At 35.3% G+C, this 19,646-nt stretch overlaps 1 protein-coding gene across 6 annotated transcripts in view; it reads right to left on the bottom strand.

Annotated features, from left to right (window-relative positions):
- Nucleotides 1-19,646, bottom strand: part of HMCN1 (hemicentin 1) — a 529,724-nt gene that overhangs the window by 195,742 nt on the left and 314,336 nt on the right. For all 6 annotated transcript variants that reach the window (XM_068541417.1, XM_068541420.1, XM_068541418.1 and 3 more), the window contains exons 37-41: nt 8,714-8,815; nt 7,640-7,816; nt 6,943-7,094; nt 5,696-5,819; nt 1,216-1,391 (exon numbers count right to left, since the gene is read on the bottom strand). In XM_068541417.1, the coding sequence (XP_068397518.1) occupies nt 1,216-1,391; nt 5,696-5,819; nt 6,943-7,094; nt 7,640-7,816; nt 8,714-8,815 (731 nt within the window). The remainder of the gene's footprint in view (nt 1-1,215; nt 1,392-5,695; nt 5,820-6,942; nt 7,095-7,639; nt 7,817-8,713; nt 8,816-19,646) is intronic.

Below are 19,646 nucleotides of genomic sequence, written 5' to 3'. Positions count from 1 at the left end.
ATTCTACCAGCTGCTTTCTTGAACTCTGGGGTCTGCCTCTGAGAAGGGGCAGTGCTTTTTGCTTTTTTTTTGCTTTTTTCCCCGTATATAGCTCAATTGACTTATCCTACTTTCCTCCATCAGTGACTCCAGACTTTCCTTCCTCACCAGCTCCATCGTTACAGGATCATAATTCCGGACGACTCCATCCTCTTGCCTCCAATATACTCTTTCACCACCCCCCCCCACTCTCTCCTGTACTTCTATCCTCCTTGTGTAAGCGTCTTAGCTTCCTTGTGTTGACAATCATTATCCATTTCCCAAGACTCTCCTTGTTTGACAGTAATAATATTCCCTTACCCAGAAACTATGTGGTGTAGTGGTTAGCAGCATGGATTCTGAAGCTATACTCCTGTATTCAAATCCCATTTCTGCCGCTTAGTAACCGTGGGCAGATTACGTAGCCATTCTTTCAATTCTAAATACGGTTATTATGAGGATTTTATAAATATTCCAATGGCCTGTTGGCTTCCTGAATCCTAATTCCTTAAGTTGGCTTTCGACGTTAGCTCTTATTTCGCTTAAGTCAACGTAGTCAACCTTATTTCCAAAATTCACTTTGTTAAATTGTTTCAGTCACACTAGCTTACTTGCTTCCCGTAATCAGGCTTTTTGTCCTATCTACCCATAAAAAGCCAAGTAGCTTTCCAAGACTATTCTGGACAACCACAGCCTCACTTTTTGCTATCTTTCCCAAATGTACTGTCTGTACCATCCACTTGGTAATTAACTTAGAGACTTAGAGCACTCATTGCATTTTTCATGAGCTGTTAAATTCTCATATATTTATGCAAAATTGGAAGACATTTTGCATAAATGTGTCATACTTTTTTGCATCCCTATGCAGAGCACCTAGAATGGGTATTTGCTGATTGGCTGAATGACTGAAGATGATGCATTCCTTAGAATATTTCTATAATATTTTCCTAGAAGTATTTTTGAATGGCTTCTGGCTACAAACATGAATTGACAGTTAAGTATGATATTTAAACCTTACTAAGCATAAAACTGAAAAATATTACAAACCTCATTAATAAAAAGGTTCCTAGAATTTTATAAGATGAAATTAGTAGAATACTTGTGAAGTTTAATAAGGGTACTATTTTGATAGTGGTAATACCAAAGCCATGAGCTTAGGAATAATATAAGAAGCAATAAATGAATCTATAGACTTACCTTTAACACACTTCCATTTTCAGTGACACTGAGGCCTGGTTTCTTCAGCAAGGGGTGGCCGTCTTTTAACCAGGTCAGAGTCGGTGGGGGAATAGCATCACTTTGACATAGTAACTCCACAGCTTGGCTAATGAGGACAGAGACGTTCTGTTCTTCTCCCATGATATTTGGTGCAACTAAGTGAAAGATGGGTTTTCCCTCAGGATAAAAGAGGCCAGCATACTGCTTATCTTTATTAATCATCAGGACATATATTGAATAACTTTATGTTAGGATGCTAGATGTAGGATCACAGTAATTCTAACATACCCTCTGCATATCATTTGGTTCAGAATCAAGTGTTCATAAATCACTGATTAATGTGTTCCTGTTGAACAGAAATAGTTTTTTCACTAACTTTTCACGTAAAAAAGTTTTAGAACTGGAAGTTCTCACCAAGTGCCCACTTAAGAAACTTCTTGAACTAGATGTCACCACTTAAGATTTTCAAAGTATTAAACCACTCATGAAATATTTTGGAAATAACAATGAATTAAAAGCAAACACATTTTTGATGCTTATTTATATTTTTTGCAAAAGAAAATAAATTTCATAAACACAGAGGCAAAATAAAAAAATAGAGTTGAAAGAGATCATCCTGTCCCACCTCACAGTTTGCAAAACATAAGATGGGGGACAGATAAGAGCTTATTTGAAATAACGTGACTAATTGGTGGCAAAACTAGGAGTCTTCTGACTTGCAGTTTAGAGCTCAATTTGATTTCCCACGGTGCCTTATCAGCTTTCTATGGAATAAAGACCATGTGGGATAAATGATACATTAAAGACCAAACTAAAACAGTGACCAGCTGTACAGCATACAACTACATGAAAAGAAGAAATGAGTTGAAATTTTAATGAGATTAAAATTAGAATTCCCTGGCTATAAGGCTTGTCAGATCCTGAAATATGTTCTTGGAGAAGTCTAGGGAACTGCATTCCCTTGGGTGTATTAAAAAATAGAGTAAACAATCATTTGTCTCAGATGGTCGAGGTACAGCCCTGCCAAGAATTAGACGGTGGGCTCCATAAGCTCTCAAGGACTCTTTCAGGCTTATATTTATAATAATTCAAAATCATGAACTAATGATAAAATCAGGCCTGTTATAAAAGGGCCACTCCAAAAAAGCACAGAGGGGAATTTCCTCAGCCATCTCTCACTAAATCCCATAACTATTTAGGATTGTAGGAAACATACCATATTTGTAGTTTTTTTGGTTTTGTTTTTTTTTTTACAAGAAAGGTTAAGTTTCATTGAAATGAATCCTAAAGGATTTTCCAAATGCTTTGGTAGAAATAAGATTTTTGTGGTAAGGAACATTATGATAGTCCATTGGCCATTGTTTCCAGCTTGAGACTGTTGCATGTGGCAAAATGACAATGAACGCAGGGGACTTAAGCTAGTCCCTATAGCTTAAGGGACTTTAACCAGGAGGTTATATAACCGTGTTCTATAACCAGGAGGTTTCTCTGCTACCACGTCTTTTACACAGGGAAAGGCATTTGAACTAGAGGGTATTTCTTATGCTGTTTCTGGATGCAGGACTTGTGCTAAACCCAAAGGAAATGAGGCTAACAAAAGAAACTCCATGCACAATGGTTGGAACAGATCAGTGGAACTTCTGGGCAGAGATCTGTGATGCCGTCCTGCTAAATTTAATAGCACAACAGACATCTGGCTTTCCAAAAGCTTAAAGTAATCTACGGGTGACAGAGAAGAGTGGGATTGTTTTTAACATGTGAGACAACAGATAAAAGATATACAACTAGTCTGTTTGAGATTAAAACTTCTATAATCTCAGCAAAATCAGCACAATGAGTGCCATCTTCTAAGATATTATGAAAAAAAGATATATTCACCAGTCTTAGCACAGACAGTCCTAAATAGAACTTCACAGGTTGGAAATCATTTCAGGTTAAGTCTGTCCTCCGTGGATAAAAATGTACCACAACTATATAAAAATATATTTATCTTAGATTATTTGTAGAATTTACAAAAGAGCATAGATTCTTTATGACTGCTTGTAGACGTAAAAGTCAGAAACAATTCAAGAAAGCAGAATGCTAATTTATTTCCAAATATTTTTCCTTCAATTACTTTTCTTTACAGCTAAATGAGTTGAATCAAGCTCACATTTTTTCATTTGAGAGGAAAAATACAAAAACAGTAGAGTATTTGTTTCTTAAAGAACATAAATTAAAGCAAATCTAATTACAGTCAAGGATATATATTACCGCAGCACAACTATTTTTTTCTGCCCTGTCTTTCATTTCCAACTTTTTGTTTAGTCTGAGAAGAGAACAAGCTTCTACCCTTTAGATCCTCAGCTTCCTTAGATGTTATCCCTAGTCTGCTTTGAGGTCATGTTGCTTAGGAAGGGGTGTGTTGTGTCTGTTTCTCATCCTATGCATTATACTTGTGAAATGTAATTACACAAGTCAGAATTGCCACAGGGTTATGTTTGTTGAGACACTGGGGAGTGTGTGATCTCTAAGAAAGTTCTCAGAGCTTCAGTTTAAAGATAAGGTACTACAGGAATCCAAATCATTTAAAAACTCTATTCTCATGTTTCAGCACCTAAGAGTATGGTGATGCATACTCCGAATTTATACCAGGGAGAAACAGTTTTAATGAACTACTCTTGTAATTGTAGGGAAAGCTATTTTACACAATGTCTGCTCCTCCTACACCACCACACTCTACAATGTAAATCTGACGGACACTTACCTCTGAGGCTGCAGACTCATTATGTACCAAATAGATCCAAGATTGCCAAGGTTACTACCACAAATTTAGGAATATAATAGAGGGACATAATACTAATAGTAGAGCATAGATTGGAAGCTAATTTCACATTAAAAACCTGTTTTAATCTGGCACTTCTTTAACATTTAAAATATATACACACAGCAAGCTACTAAACACATACGCACATTCTAAAACATATGTATGGCTGGCTAGCCACTTGACTTTTATAACAGAGGGAAGATTCTGGTTTTCAGGCTAAAAAGGTAGTATGGGAGTATCTTAACAAATGATAAAAAATAGTCATGCACATCTTCATAACTCCTGAAAAATATCAACTCTCTATCACCTTCCAGGTCCACTTTTGACACTAACTAGTGCAGAAATGAGAGGAGCCAATCCCAGATTTTCAGTGTTGACTAAAACCCAGTGAATACCGATGTCAGTCCTCTGCTTGCTTGCTCATGATTGAAGGAGCTATTGTGTCACATACTTAGATTGATGTATCATTCTCTAAGGATAGTTTAGATTGGAAACATTCCAGTTCTTCATAAAGCATAAAAGTGACCCATTAAGGGAAGGAGTTAGATTCCTTGCAGTTGGGCATTTTAGACCCTCTGTTATCTCGGACACAGAGCGCCAGCTGGAGGCTAGATACAGACCCATGCCAACTGCAGAAGCTACACAAAAGAGGGATGCATAACGAGCCTTGGGTAATTTATTGATGCCAACTGGGATTTTTTAGCTTAATTAGAGATGCATGGCATCCATGTTGAAACAAGGGGCCTTTTTATTAAAAAATTAGGACTTATTATATAAGTTATTTGTGATGATTACATTTGTTTTGGCAAACTCAAAAAGGGAAGTCAATCCACATGTCCTGGAGGTAAAAAAAAAAAAAAAAAAGTAATATATTTTGAACAGGAGTAAATTATTTGGAAGTGAGGTAGGACTTAGAAGAGAAGGCCTGCATTAAACAGATACTCTTTGAGGACTACAGAACAAATCCATTACTCCAGGAACCAAGAATATAATGCAAATAAAACCCTGAAAAATTTCTAAACGCAAAGGTATACTAAAATGTGGAATGACAAGTGTAATCTATGCATGGAGGCCATTGAGTCCCCAACTTTGTTCCAGGGGCCTCTTGGTGTGATGGAATCAGACCTTTCCTTTTGTACCTTACAGCTGCATCGTAGGTAGGAAGAAAAAATAATTGAATTTTGCCTAAGTTTATGTTTAGTTTAACTTTTGCTTCTCAAATATCCTTTAATTCATAGACATAGTACTGACTATAAAATATGCTGATTGTACATATAATTAAAAAGTAAGAAAATCCAGGCTTCGAGTAGAACAGATCAAGAGAGCTACTTGAACAGAGCCTTGTTTTAGGGAGAAGAATATGTCTTCCAAATTGCAAAGATCTCTCCATAGTCATGTTCTTCAGAGGGCTCCATCAAACCAACACCCTACATGCTGGATGTATGCATTTTTAGTTCTCAGAACTTCAATAAAGGAAAATTAAAGTCAAATATAAGGCAGAAAGGGTGAATCTGATTTAACTAACCTTGCAATATTTTGATAATTTCTATTGTTCATAGCTCTTTATTGTCAAAAACTTGCGTAACTTCCTCAATGATATTAGGACTTAAACACAGCTGTATCAGAGCAGAAATAATTATTAAAATGTCTTACCATATACTCTGAGGTCAATGTCCCTTTGTTTCTCCCCAGCAGCATTTACTGCCACGCAGGTGTATCTCCCCGTATCACTGATTTGTGCGCTGCTCAAGGCTAGGATGCGGCCCCCAGACAGAACCTGTTGATGAATAGAAAGCTAAATAACCAATATATCTCCTGAGAACTGTAGGTGTAAACATACTTTTTCAATTATTTTCTGACATTGATCAATTGAACATTTGCCTCTAGAAGCATTTTTACTTGGATGTTTTAAAGAGGGCAAGCATCATTTAATCCCCTTCTCATCTTATCTGTGGAGGACGACAGAGGCTAGAACCAAACTTGGTAATAACCACTGAACACAACTCTCTACATACAGGATCAAGTGAAGATCCAACTTTATCAACACTTACTACAGAAAGAGAAAAAGCCACCAGGGGAGAAAGATAAGAAGTGGGAATAAGAGGAGCTAATCCTCCTCTTAATTTTTCTTTGAGAGAACAAGTAAGAAGGTAACATTAACAGCACAGTAGCAGTCAAATAAATTAATTAGTCACATTCATTGTCCTTTTATCCCATTGATGTAGTTGTACCTTTAATATTGACATGGACTCTGGATAGTCTATGATCCCAAATTCTGCAAGCAATGGATTTTCAAGAAAATTTCAAGAAGTCGAATGGTGGAATAACTATGCTCTCTGCTAAGCAAAGCAAAATTGAAGTACACTTTCAATGAGATAATATGTGTTTCCGTATTTTAAATTTTGAGTCAGTGCAATGTACTTACATTTTTTTGTCAGACTCAAATTTCACTTCTCATAATGTTGCCTTTATAATTTTTCTTTATATGATGTTTTAGTAGAAATAAATATACTCTGTGTGGTTCTCTGATTATTTCCAGACATTTAAATATAACGTCTACCAAAAAATTCCTGTTTTTATTGTTGATGAACATTTCTTTGCGTAGGGTATCTTTTATGGTGGTGGCAGAGAGTGGGGGGGAAGTAGAAAGTATCTAAAACAATGGTCAAAATACAGCACGACATATGAGATAAGGGAACTCTTAGATATACTGAGCTTTTAATGAATTGTTTAGAAATCACAATTGTGTGCCCATGGTATTTATGGATGTATATGTGTACATGTTTGGATAACATTTGTGAATCCTTGCTCTCCAAATCCCTTTAATAGTTTTACTTGTTTATACTTCCTGTATTGAATAATTAGATGGTAGATTTCACTTAAGGAATGACAGAGAGTACCTGTATCCCATTAGTGAAACTAGCGACAGGGCTCCCATCTTTCAACCAGGTCAGACTTGGGGCAGGGATACCTCTGGCTTCACATTCTAACCTCACCAGGTTATTAACTACCACTGACACCATGTTATTGCTGCCAGAAATTGATGGGGGCACTGAAAAGGAATAAAAAAATAAATAAAATTAAGATATGTTAACATCATGGAATATTACATCTCAAAATAATAAAACTATATGTTGTGTCCACAGTAATATGTTTTACATTTTTATTTCTTGATTTCCAGGCTTTGTGTGTATCTGTGTATGTTTCCTTACACTATATCTACTCTAGTATGTTAACTATGAACTCCTCTTAAAAGCATTATTAGAGATAATAACTTAGAGACATTTCTTGAACTAAAACCTATGATTCTGACAGACAATATTTACAAACAGGGCCATTGTCATTAGCTGATAAGACTGTTGATGACTATTTGCAACAATTCATCTAAAGAAAACTTAAGTTCAATAGCATGTGAAAATAGAGCATTTAATGGGAATCAGAAAATATAAATGCTTATCAGTTTTAGAACACTGCATTCTTAAGTAAAGATGACAATAATACATTCTGTTAAATATGTACACTAGAATTTTATAGATGCACTTAATCATTTTGAATGCTTCTTCACCCCAGGATGAATCTAGGAGAAGTAGCACTAACCATGGACCTGTAGACTATAAAATAACTCTGTAGCTCCAGCTGAGTTGATGGCCACACATTTATATATGCCAGCATCTGTGATCTGGGTGCTTTCGATATTGATGATCTGTCCTCTGTTCAAGAAAGTCATGCTACTGGAACCTAATAGTGGACGATTATCTTTGTACCATGTAATAGCTGCAAGGGGAAGAGGACAGAAACCCATCTTTTTAAAACTTTTCATTTAAAAGCTCAATACACACACTAAATCGAAGCTTAACTACAACAGTAACAACTGCTTTATTCTTATGCTTATCATCTTAGTTTAATCTGTTTAATTATCTCTTTAGGGTTGATTTTTAGGAGGAGGTAAACTTTAGAAAAACATGAATAGCCAATCCAATATAAGAGTCCTGAAGTGAACTTATAAAAATAATATTCTTTACATTATCTCTAATGTATTGGGTTGGCCAAAAAGTTCATTTGGGTTTTTCCATACAATCGTACAGAAAAACCGGAACGAACTTTTTGGCCAATCCAATATCAGTATTTGTTTGATAGCAAACTTTTAACCGATTCTATTTCTTTTGGTGTAGTATATATTCCTCTCACCTATAAAATTTTGTTTATGCATCTAATCAAAACCAAACACTATACATACTGTTAGCCTCAAAATTTTTATATTATTATTGATTCGTATGAATAACTTACTGGTGATGAAAATCCACAAAATAATAGTCTCATCAAATGAATGATTTATAAAGATAATCAATTGAGACTAGATAAAAATATATTTTTCAACAAAAATTTATATGCAATACCATTGTGGGTTTTGTGGCCATAGTAAGGACAATAAGATAATTATTCACATATTTCTACATTGTTTAAATGGGTAAATTATTTCATGTAGTTAAAAGCAATGAAAATTCAAAAATATCATCCACCTAATGATATCCTTATCAATGTTTTACCCTTGAAATATATTCTATAATATTTCCCTTATTAGTAATTACTATATTATGCTTATAAACAGATTTAGCAATTCGTAGAAATCTTAAAATGTTAATAAGTTACAGAGTCCACAAACAAACCTACCAGGAGAGGGATTTCCAGTTGCCTTACACTCCAGCTGTATGGGGTTGTTCACTACCACGGTCTCATTCAGCATCTTCCCTGCATCCTCCAGACTGGGTGGTTCTGTAAGAAGCCCAAACAGATAATTAGCAAACACAAATAGGATATTTAAACTGAAATTGTTTGCTCACTGGGAATTGTCATTTCTTTCTTTCTTTCTTTCACTTATATACAATGATATATTTGGAATAAAACTAAAGTATACTATTAAGCAGTACTGAAGAACAGGATGGAAAAAGATGTTAATAGGTTTTCGGATCATCCATTTCTCTATGCCTAGACAGGAAAAGCCTTAGAATTGTAGATTAGTAGAGCAGTAAAAGAAAGTTAAAGGAGTATTTTTTTTAATTCCAATAAATCTGACTGGTCTGATGATGAATTGCCTTTACCAAGAAGTAATCTAACACATTTGAACTCTTTCAGGGAAGGACATGGGTATTCCTCAAAATATCTGACTTTACCTTAGTAAGTACTATCTTAAACCATTTCAGGGGGATTAAAATCATTTTTTGTTTGTTTATTAGAGTTTTTTCTTTTGATATGAAAGTTACAATTAAACTGTTAGTAAAATAAAACAGAAAACTACATTTTCAACTTTAAATAATCACAGATAATGCTGCTCTATTTTTAATGTATTTATAAAGTAGGAATTCAGAAAGTCTAAGAGGCATAGTGTAAAAGTAATGACAACTTAGAACAGCAATGCCATACATCTTCTCCTATCTCAAGGAGTGTAGGAGGGATGCCAGGAGAAAAACAGAATTACAAGTAAACTAGAGATCTTATCTTACTTGGAAAAGATGCTACAGATATGTTAGCTTTAAGGTTTATATAAAAATACATTTTAAAGATTTGCTAAATTTAACTTATCCAATGCATGAGAGCCCCTGACCTCTGCCTCATATACAATTAAACAATTGTCCCATTAATCTAGCAAAAACAGAGAAAGGGGAAAGGAGAAAAGGGAACAAGAAAAATGATGAGAACTAAATAAGATGGCAGAAATAAAATCAAATATATAAATCAAGAGCATAAATGTGAATCAGTTCATTTTCTTGGTCAATAGAGAAAGACTTAACACTATTTGAGGGTTAACAGTATTTAATAAAATTAAAAAGCAAAAGTAAAACAATTGCAAAAATGTTGACAATAAAGAGCTGGACAAAGGTATACCAGAACAACTGTGATATCAATTTCTGACAAACTGTTATACAAGGCAAAAATAATGCTTTCTATTGACTGAACTGTTACAATTCAGAAAGAATCCAGTATAACGATAATGTTTTATGCGCTGAATAAAAAGGCAAAAATTGTTAAATAGCAGAGAAAATTTGAAAAACCGAAAAGTACTATATTTTAGTACACCTTTCTTAGAAATTGACTATGCAGTGAAACAAAAAATAAAGTTACAAAGAATTTGAGAACTAAAATTACCCATCCATACTGTATGTGTGTATGTATATTACATATATACACATACACATATGTATTAGTGTATTTATGGTTAACAAAGAATAGGTATTATTTTCAAATGCCAACAGAATATTTTCAAAACAGACTATATATTAGGCCATAAAAAAGTCAATAAAGCATTTATAACCACAAGTTAATAAAACCATAATAAAAAACAAGAGAGAACTCAGTAATAAAATATAAAGTTCTCTACATGGAGAAAAAATTTATTAAAAAGGAAATCAAGACAAAAGTATAGAAGTAGAAAAAATAAATTAGAATGAGATTGATTAAAAACTAAAACCTACGGAATGTCACTAAACAGTACATTACTCAAAGAAAATCTTAAAGCCCTAATTAATATATTAAAAACTAAGAAATAATGAAAATAAATGTTCCAATCATTCAACTCAGATTCCATAAAAAAACAATAAAATAAGTCAAAGAAGTCAGGAATAAAGAAATAATAAAAATAAAAGCAGAAGACTACACCAAAGAAAACAAACAAGCAAAAGAAATAACAAAAGAAGACAATAAAACTCAAAGCTGGTTCTTGACAAGTTTAAAATAAAGTCTGTCCTCAAAAGTAGATGTTCTTGTGAGTCATATTTGTTTTCTTGGAAGTTGTTCCTAAAGACAAAGCGTAGACTCCACTCCTCCTTCATACCTGTAGTTCCTTTGTATCCATCTAATGAAATGTATTAACCCCTCCTGCTTGAAATGCCTAAAATGTTTCTGTTTTCTGCACTAAATTCTGATTTATGATATGGTATTTAAGGACAAAAGACCTTTAAATATGGCTATCTGACTTTTCCAACTGGAAAGGAAAAATAATTAATCCATGGCGCATTCTTTCAAAACTGTTATTTAAATACTAACGTGAAGCCTTCTGGACTAAAGTGATCACTGAAGGCTTTGACAGACTATGCAGCAACTGCAATAAAACAACATGGTAAGAATAAGAAATAAAAGAGCTGTGGAGTGGGCTGGCTACTTTTCATTCCACTAAAGGACTGAAAGAAAAAAAGATTAGATGTCAGCAAGAATGGCAGAGTAAAGACTGAAAATCCATGCCTCCATTAGAAAACAAAAAAGAACACTGGAAAAATTATCAAAACCAACTTTTTCACAACTCTGGAAATTAACCAAAGGCTTGCAATAATTAAAGTGCTTATTCAAGAAAAACAGCAAAATCTAATTAAGAACAACAAGGTTGATGACATTTTATCTCATTCTATTCCCATCACTCTCTCCCTACCTCAGCAGTAAGCTTGAAAGCAAAGAGCTCTGCAACCACAGTGAAAAAAGCAGCCAAGTAGAAACTGGATAATAGAATGCGTTTGGTGCTACCTAAGAGGTTCCTGGAAGGACCTTCAAGAGGGCGGAGGAGTAGGACGATGGAGATCAACTTCCTCCCCACAAATACATCAAAAATACACCTACGTGTGGACCAACTCCTACAGAACACCTACTGAACGGTGGCAGAAGACCTCAGACTTCCCAAAAGGCAAGAAACTCTCCACGTACATGGCCGTGTGGCTGACAGTCTTGGTGTTCCAGCTGGGTGTCAGGCCTGAGCCTCTAAGGGGAGAGAGCTGAGTTCAGGACATTGGACCACCAGAGACCTCCCAGCCCCACGTAATATCAATCAGCGAGAGGTCTCCCAGAGATCTCTGTCTCGATGCTAAGACCCAGCTCCACTCAATGACCAGCAAGCTCCAGTGCTGGACACCCTATGCCAAACAACTAGCAAGACAGGAACACAACCCCATCCATTAGCAGAGAGGCTGCCTAAAATCATAATAAGCTCACAGACACCCCAAAACACACCACCGGACACGGTCCTACCCACGAGAAAGACAAGATCCAGCTTCATCCACCAGAACACAGGAACCAGTCCCCTCCACCAGGAAGCCTAAAAAACCCGCCAAACCAACCTTATCCACTGGGGACAGACACCAAAAACAACGGGAACTACGACCGTGCAGCCTGCGAAAAGGAGACCCCAAACACAGTAAGTTAAGCAAAATGAGAAGACAGAGAAACACACAGCAGATGAAGGAGCAAGGTAAGAACCCACCAGTCCAAACAAATGCAGAGGGAATAGGCAGTCTACCTGAAAAAGAACTCAGAGTAATGATAGTAAAGATGATCCAAAATCTTGGAAACAGAATGAAGAAAATACGGAGACGGAGACATTAAACCCTCTACAGACAAACAAAAACTATGAGAATTCAGCACCACCAAACCAGCTTTACAACAAATGCTAAAGGAACTTCTCTAGGCAGGAAACACAAGAGAAGGAAAAGACCTACAAAAACAATTAAGAAAATGGTAACAGGAACATACATATCGATAATTACCTTAAATGTAAATGGATTAAATGCTCCCAACAAAAGACACAGACTGGCTGAATGGATACAAAAACAAGACATGTATACATGCTGTCTACAAGGGACCCACTTCAGACCTAGGGACACATACAGACTGAAAGTGAGGCAATGGAAAAAGATATTCCATGCAAATGGAAATCAAAAGAAAGCTGGAGTAGCAATTCTCATACCAGACAATAGAATTTAAAATAAAGACTATTACAAGAGACAAAGAAGGACACTACATAATGATCAAGGGATCAATCCAAGAAGAAGATATTAACAATTGTAAATATTTATGCACCCGACATAGGAGCACATCAGTACATAAGGCAAATGCTAACAGCCATAAAAGGGGAAATTGACAGTAACACAATAATAGTAGGGGGTTTTAACACTACACTTTCACCGATGGACAGATCATCCCAAATGAAAATAAATAAGGAAACACAAGCTTTAAATGATACATTAAACAAGATGGACTTAATTGATATTTATAGGACATTCCACCCAAAAACAACAGAATACACTTTCTTCTCAAGTGTTCATGGAACATTCTCCAGGATAGATCATATCTTGGGTCACAAATCAAGCCTTGGTAAATTTAAGAAAATTGAAATCGTATCAAGTATCTTTACTGACCAAAATGCTATGAGTAGATATCAATTACAGGAAAAAACTGTATGAAACACAAACACAAGGAGGCTAAAGAATGCGCTACTAAATAACAAAGAGATACTGAAGAAGTCAAAGAAGAAATCAAAAACTACATAGAAACAAATGACAATGAAAACACGACAACCCAAAACCTATGGGATGCAGCAAAAGAAGTTCTAAGAGGGAACTTTATAGCAATACAATCCTACCTCAAGAAACAAGAAAAATCTCAAATAAACAACCTAACATTACACCTAAAGCAATTAAAGAAAGAAGAACAAAAAAACCCCAAAGTTAGCAGAAGGAAAGAAATCATAAAGATCAGATCAGAAATAAATGAAAAAGAGAAGAAGGAAATGATAGCAAAGATCAATAAAACTGAAGCTCGTTCTTTGAGAAGATAAACAAAATTGATAAACCATTAGCCAGACTCACCAGGAGGAAAAGGGAGAAGACTCAAATCAACAGAATTAGAAATGAAAAAGAAGAAGTAACAACTGACACTGCAGAAATACAAAGGATCATGAGAGATTACTACAGCAACTATATGCCAATAAAATGGACAACCTGGAAGAAATGGACAAATTCTTAGAAAAGCACAACCTTCCAAGACTGAACCAGGAAGAAATAGAAAATATAAACAGACCATTCACAGCACAGAAATTGAGAGTGTGATTAACAATCTTCCAACAAACAAAAGTCCAGGACCAGATGGCTTCACAAGCAAATTCTGTCAAACATTTAGAGAAGAGCTAACACCCATCCTTCTCAAACTCTTCCAAAATATAGGAGAGGGAGGAACACTCCCTACCTCATTCTACAAGGCCACCATCACCCTGATACCAAAACCGAAGATGTCACAAAAAAAGAAAACTACAGGCCAATATCACTGATGAAGATAGATGCAAAAATCCTCAACAAAATACTAGCAAACAGAATCCAACAGCACATTAAAAGGATCATATACCATGATCAAGTGGGGATTATCCCAAGAATGCAAGGATTCTTCAAAATACGCACATCAATGTGATACACCATATTAACAAACTGAAGGATAAAAACCATATGATCATCTCAATAGGTGCAAAAAAAGCTTTCGACAAAATTCAACACCCATTTATGATAAAAACTCTCCAGAAAGTAGGCATGGAGGGAACTTACCTCAACATAATAAAGGCCATATATGACAAACCCACAGCCAACATCATTCTCGATGGTGAAAAACTGAAACCATTTCCTCTTAAATCAGGAACAAGACAAGAATGTCCACTCTCACCACTATTATTCAACACAGTTTTGGAAGTTTTAGCCACAGCAATCAGAGAAGAAAAAAATAAATGAATCCAAATCGGAAAAGAAGACGTAAAGCTGTCACTGTTTGCAGATGACATGATACTATACATAGAGAATCCTGAAGATGCTACCAGAAAACTACTAGAGCTAATCAATGAATTTGGTAAATTAGCAGGATACAAAATTAATGGACAGAAATCTCTTGCATTCCTGAACACTAATGATGAAAAACCTGAAAGAGAAATTAAGAAAACAATCCCATTTACCATTGCAACAAAAAGAATAAAATACCTAGGTATAAACCTACCTAAGGAGCCAAAAGACCTGTATGCAGAAAACCATAAGACAGTGATGAAATAAATTAAAGATGATACCAACAGATGGAGAGATATAACATGTTCTTGGATGGGAAGAGTCAGCATTGTGAAAATGACTATACTACCCAAAGCAATCTACAGATTCAGTGCAATCCCTATCAAACTACCAATGGCATTTTTCATAGAATGAGAACAAAAAATTTCACAATTTGTATGGAAACACCAAAGACCCTAAATAGCCAAAGCAATCTTGAGAAAGAAAAATGGAGCTGGAGCAATCAGACTCCCTGACTTCAGAGTATACTAAGCTACCGTAATCCAGACAATAAGGTACTGGCACAAAAACAGAAATATAGATCAATGGAACAGGATAGAAAGCCCAGAGATAAACCCACACACCTACAGTCAATTAATGTCTGACAAAGGAGGCAAGGATATACAATGGAGAAAAGACAGCCTCTTCAATAAGTAGTGCTGGGAAAACTGGGCAGCTACATGTAAAAGAATGAAATTAGAACACTCCCTAACACTATACAAAAAAATAAACTAAAAATGGATTAAAGACCTAAATGTTGGACCAGACACTATAAAACTCTCAGAGGAAAACATAGGAAAAACACACTTTGACATCAACCACAGCAAGATCTTTTTTGACCCACCTCCTAAAGTAACTGAAATAAAAGCAAAAATAAACAAATGGGACCTAATGAAAGTTAAAAGCTTTTGCACAGCAAAGGAAACTATAAACAAGATGAAAAGACAACCCTCAGAATGGGAGAAAACATTTGCAAACGAGTCAACGGACAAAGGATTAATCTTCAAAATATATAAACAGCTCATGCAGCTCCATATTAAAAAAACAAACAACCCAATCCAAAAATGGGCAGAAGACCTAAATAGACATTTCTCCAAAGGAGACATACAGATGGCCAAGAGGCACATGAAAAGCTGCTCAACATCACTAATTATTAGAGAAATGCAAATCAAAACTACAATGAGGGATCACCTCACACCGGTTAGAATGGGCATCATCAGAAAATCTACAAACAACAAATGTTGGACAGGTTGTGGAGAAAAGGAAACCCTCTTACACTGTTAGTGGGAATGTAAATTGATACAGCTACTATGGAGGACAGTATGGACTTTCCTTAAAAAACTGAAAATGGCATTACCATCTGACCCAGCAATCCCACTACTGGGCATATACCCAGAGAAAACCATAATTCAAAAAGACACATGTACCCCAATGTTCACTGCAGCACTATTTACAATAGCCGGGTCATGGAAGCAACCTAAATGCCCATTGACAGACAAATGGATAAAGAAGATGTGGTACATATATACAATGGAATATTACTTGGCCAGAAAAAGGAATGAAATTGGGTCATTTGTAGAGATGTGGATGGACCCAGAGAGTGTCATACAGAGTAAAGTAAGTCAGATAGAGAGAAACAAAAATCATATATTAATGCATGTATGTGGAATCTAGAAAAAAGTTACAGATGAACCAGATTGCAAGGCAGAAATAGAGACACAGACGTAGGGAACAAACTTATGGACACCAAGGAGGGAAAGCAGGCGTGGGTGGTGGTGGGATAAATTGGGCAATTGGGTTTGACATATATACACTAATATGTATAAAATAGATAACTAATAAGAACCTGCTGTATAAAAAATAAAGAAATAAAATAAAACTCAAAAAAAACAAAAAAAGAGCATGGGTAGGGACTTCCCTGGTAGCACAGTGGTTAAGAATCTGCCTGCAAATGCAGGGGACACAGGTTTGAGCCCTGGTCCAGAAAGATCCCACATGCCGCAGAGCAACTAAGCCCGTGAGCCACAACTACTAAGCCCGTGCTCTGGAACCCACGAGCCACAACTACTGAGCCTGAGTGCCACAACTACTGAAGCCCGCACACCTAGAACCCGTGCTCCGCAACAAGAGAAGCCACTGCAACGAGAAGCCCGTGCACCGCAATGAAGAGTAGCCCCCGTTCACCACACCTAAAGCTCGCGTGCAGAGACTAAGACCCAACACAGCCAAAATTAATTAATTAATTAATTAATTAATTAATTAAAAAAAAAAGAGCACTGGTAGAGGTAACTAGTAGTAAAGACAGTAAAACTATATATTTTGCATATAACATTTTTTTCTCCTCTCTGAGTTAAAATACAATAGCATAAAGCAATTATAAATATGTACTGATAGGCACATGATGAGTAAAGGTGTAACTTGCATGACCATAATAGCACAAAGGAGGGGAAGGGAAGGGACCTATATAGTAGCAAAGTTTTTTATACTATTGAAATTAAATTAGTATTAATCCAAATATAACATTATTAATTAAGGTGCTAATTGTAATACTCAGGGCAACCACTAAAAATGAACTCAAAAATATGGTAAAAAAAGAAAATATCTATTTAACACAAAAAAGGTAGTAATGGAGGAACATAAAAACAAAAATGACATAATACATATAAAAACACATATAAATGGTAGACATAAATCCTGTCATCTCAGTAATTACGTTAAATGTAAATGTATTAAACACTCAAAGCCAAAGGCAGAAGAGACTAGCAGAATGGATTTAAGAAGCAATACGACAATAAAAACACGACCTGACTATATGTTGTCTACAAGTGACAGACTTTAAATTCAAAGACACAAATAGGTTGAAAGTAAAAGGATGGAAAAGATATACCATGCAAACAGTAACCAAGTAAGAATGGAGACTCTGTACTAATATCAAACAAAGTAGATTTTGAAAGAAAAACTGTCACTAGCAACAAAGTAGGACATTTTAAAATGATACAAAGTATCAATTTATCAAAAAACATATGAGAAAACAACAGAGTCTCATATATTCACAAAACAACAGAGTCTCAAGATACATGGAACTAAACCATGCAGAATCAAAGGGAGAAAGACAATTCAACAATAAAGGTTGGAGATATCAATATTCCACTTGCAATAATGAATAGAACAATTAGACAAAAATCAACAAGAAAATAGAAAATAGTATGAAGTTTCCTCAGAAAATTAAAAATAGAACTACCATATGATCCAGCAATCCCATTTCTGGTTGTATATCTGAAGGAAGTAAAATCAGTATCTCAAAGACATATCTGCACTCCTATGTTCATTGTAGCATTATTCACAATAGTTAAGACATGGAAACAACCTAAGTGTCCGTAGACAGATGAAAGGATAATGAGGATGTTATCTTTCTTTCTCTCTCTCTCCCCCTCTCCCCCTCTCTCACGTGTGTGTGTGTGGGTGTGTGTGTGTGTGTATTATATGTATTATCATACAACATATACATATGATGTATGTTGTATGTATACATATATATGGTGTGTGTATACACACACACACACACCCCCACACACACACATAATGGAATATTTTTCAGCCATGAGAAAGCAGGAAATTCTGCCGCTTGAAGCAACCTGAGAGAACCTATAAGACATTATGCTAAGTGAAGTAAGCCAGACAGAGAAAGACAAATACTATATGATCTCTTATATGTGGAATTTAAAAAGAGTTGAACTCATACAAACTGGTGGAATGGTGATTACCAGGGGCTGGGGGGTGGGGGAAATGGGAAGTTGCTGGTCAAAGGATACAAGCCTTCATTTATAAGATGAATAAGTTCTGGGAAGTTAATGTACAGCATGGTGACTATTCTATTACTAATACTGTATTGCTAAGAGAGTAGATATTAAGTGTTCTCACTACACACTCACAAAAATGGTAACTATGTGAACTGATGGATGTGTTAATTAACCTGATTGTAGTAATCATTTCACAAAGTATACATGTATCAAATCATCACATTGTACACTTTAAACATATACAATTTTGTTTATCAATTACATCTCAATAAAGTTGGGAGACAAAAAGGAATAAAAAATACAGAGTGGTACTGGCATAAGGATACACACTTAGGCAATGGAATAGAATTGAGATTAGAGAAACACACCCTTACATCTACAGTCAAATGGTTTCCAAAAAGACTGCTAAGCCATTCAATGGGGAAAGATTAGTCTTTTCAATAAATGGTGCTGGTTCATTTTTAGGTTAAAAAGTAAATACAAATATAAATGCTATTATTCCCTTCTAGCATTAAAGAGATGGTCTTGGAAATCTGAATTTAGGTGAACACTGTTCTAGAAGAAGAATTAGTAAGGTAATAATATCTTATGTTAACAGTAAGAAGATGTCTGCATACTCCAAGCAGAAGATTGAATTCCATTCAACTTAACTGGTTTTTTCCTTTCTTCTAAAAGTTCTAGGCGTATATCACGCCAAAACCAAAATACCTTCTTCTGGACATATTGTGGGTCTAAATTTTGCCTATTATTTTAATCATTCAGAGGCATAAATTCATTATTTCAAACTCTGGTTAAATTTGAATTAATACATAACTGATCTAAAAGTGATTTGGGTGAGATAATACACCTTAACCACCAAAATTATAATATAGTAAATAATAAATTCATCTATACCGAGAAAATAGTATAGTAGAGCCTGGAACTGAAGTTATCCTTTAAAAAAGAAAAAAAATTCCCTATAATATTCTCAAGTCTCCTTTAAGCCACAAGTGAGCTATTAAGCAAAACACAGAAATGCTATAGGAACCTTTTTTTAAGTGGGTGTTAGCAGATGTTAGCCAAGCAAATACTTTAAAATAATAAAATTAAATTAAGGGTGCTCTACTAATGTTTTAACCAGACAGCTAATACAGACTCAAGATGGTTCCTGGCCAACAGTAAAGACAGCAGGACTTTAGACATATTTGT

This window comes from Eschrichtius robustus, chromosome 3 (assembly GCF_028021215.1).
Source record: "Eschrichtius robustus isolate mEscRob2 chromosome 3, mEscRob2.pri, whole genome shotgun sequence".
Lineage (NCBI taxonomy): Eukaryota > Metazoa > Chordata > Mammalia > Artiodactyla > Eschrichtiidae > Eschrichtius > Eschrichtius robustus.
This window is presented reverse-complemented; position numbering and strand designations above follow the sequence as displayed.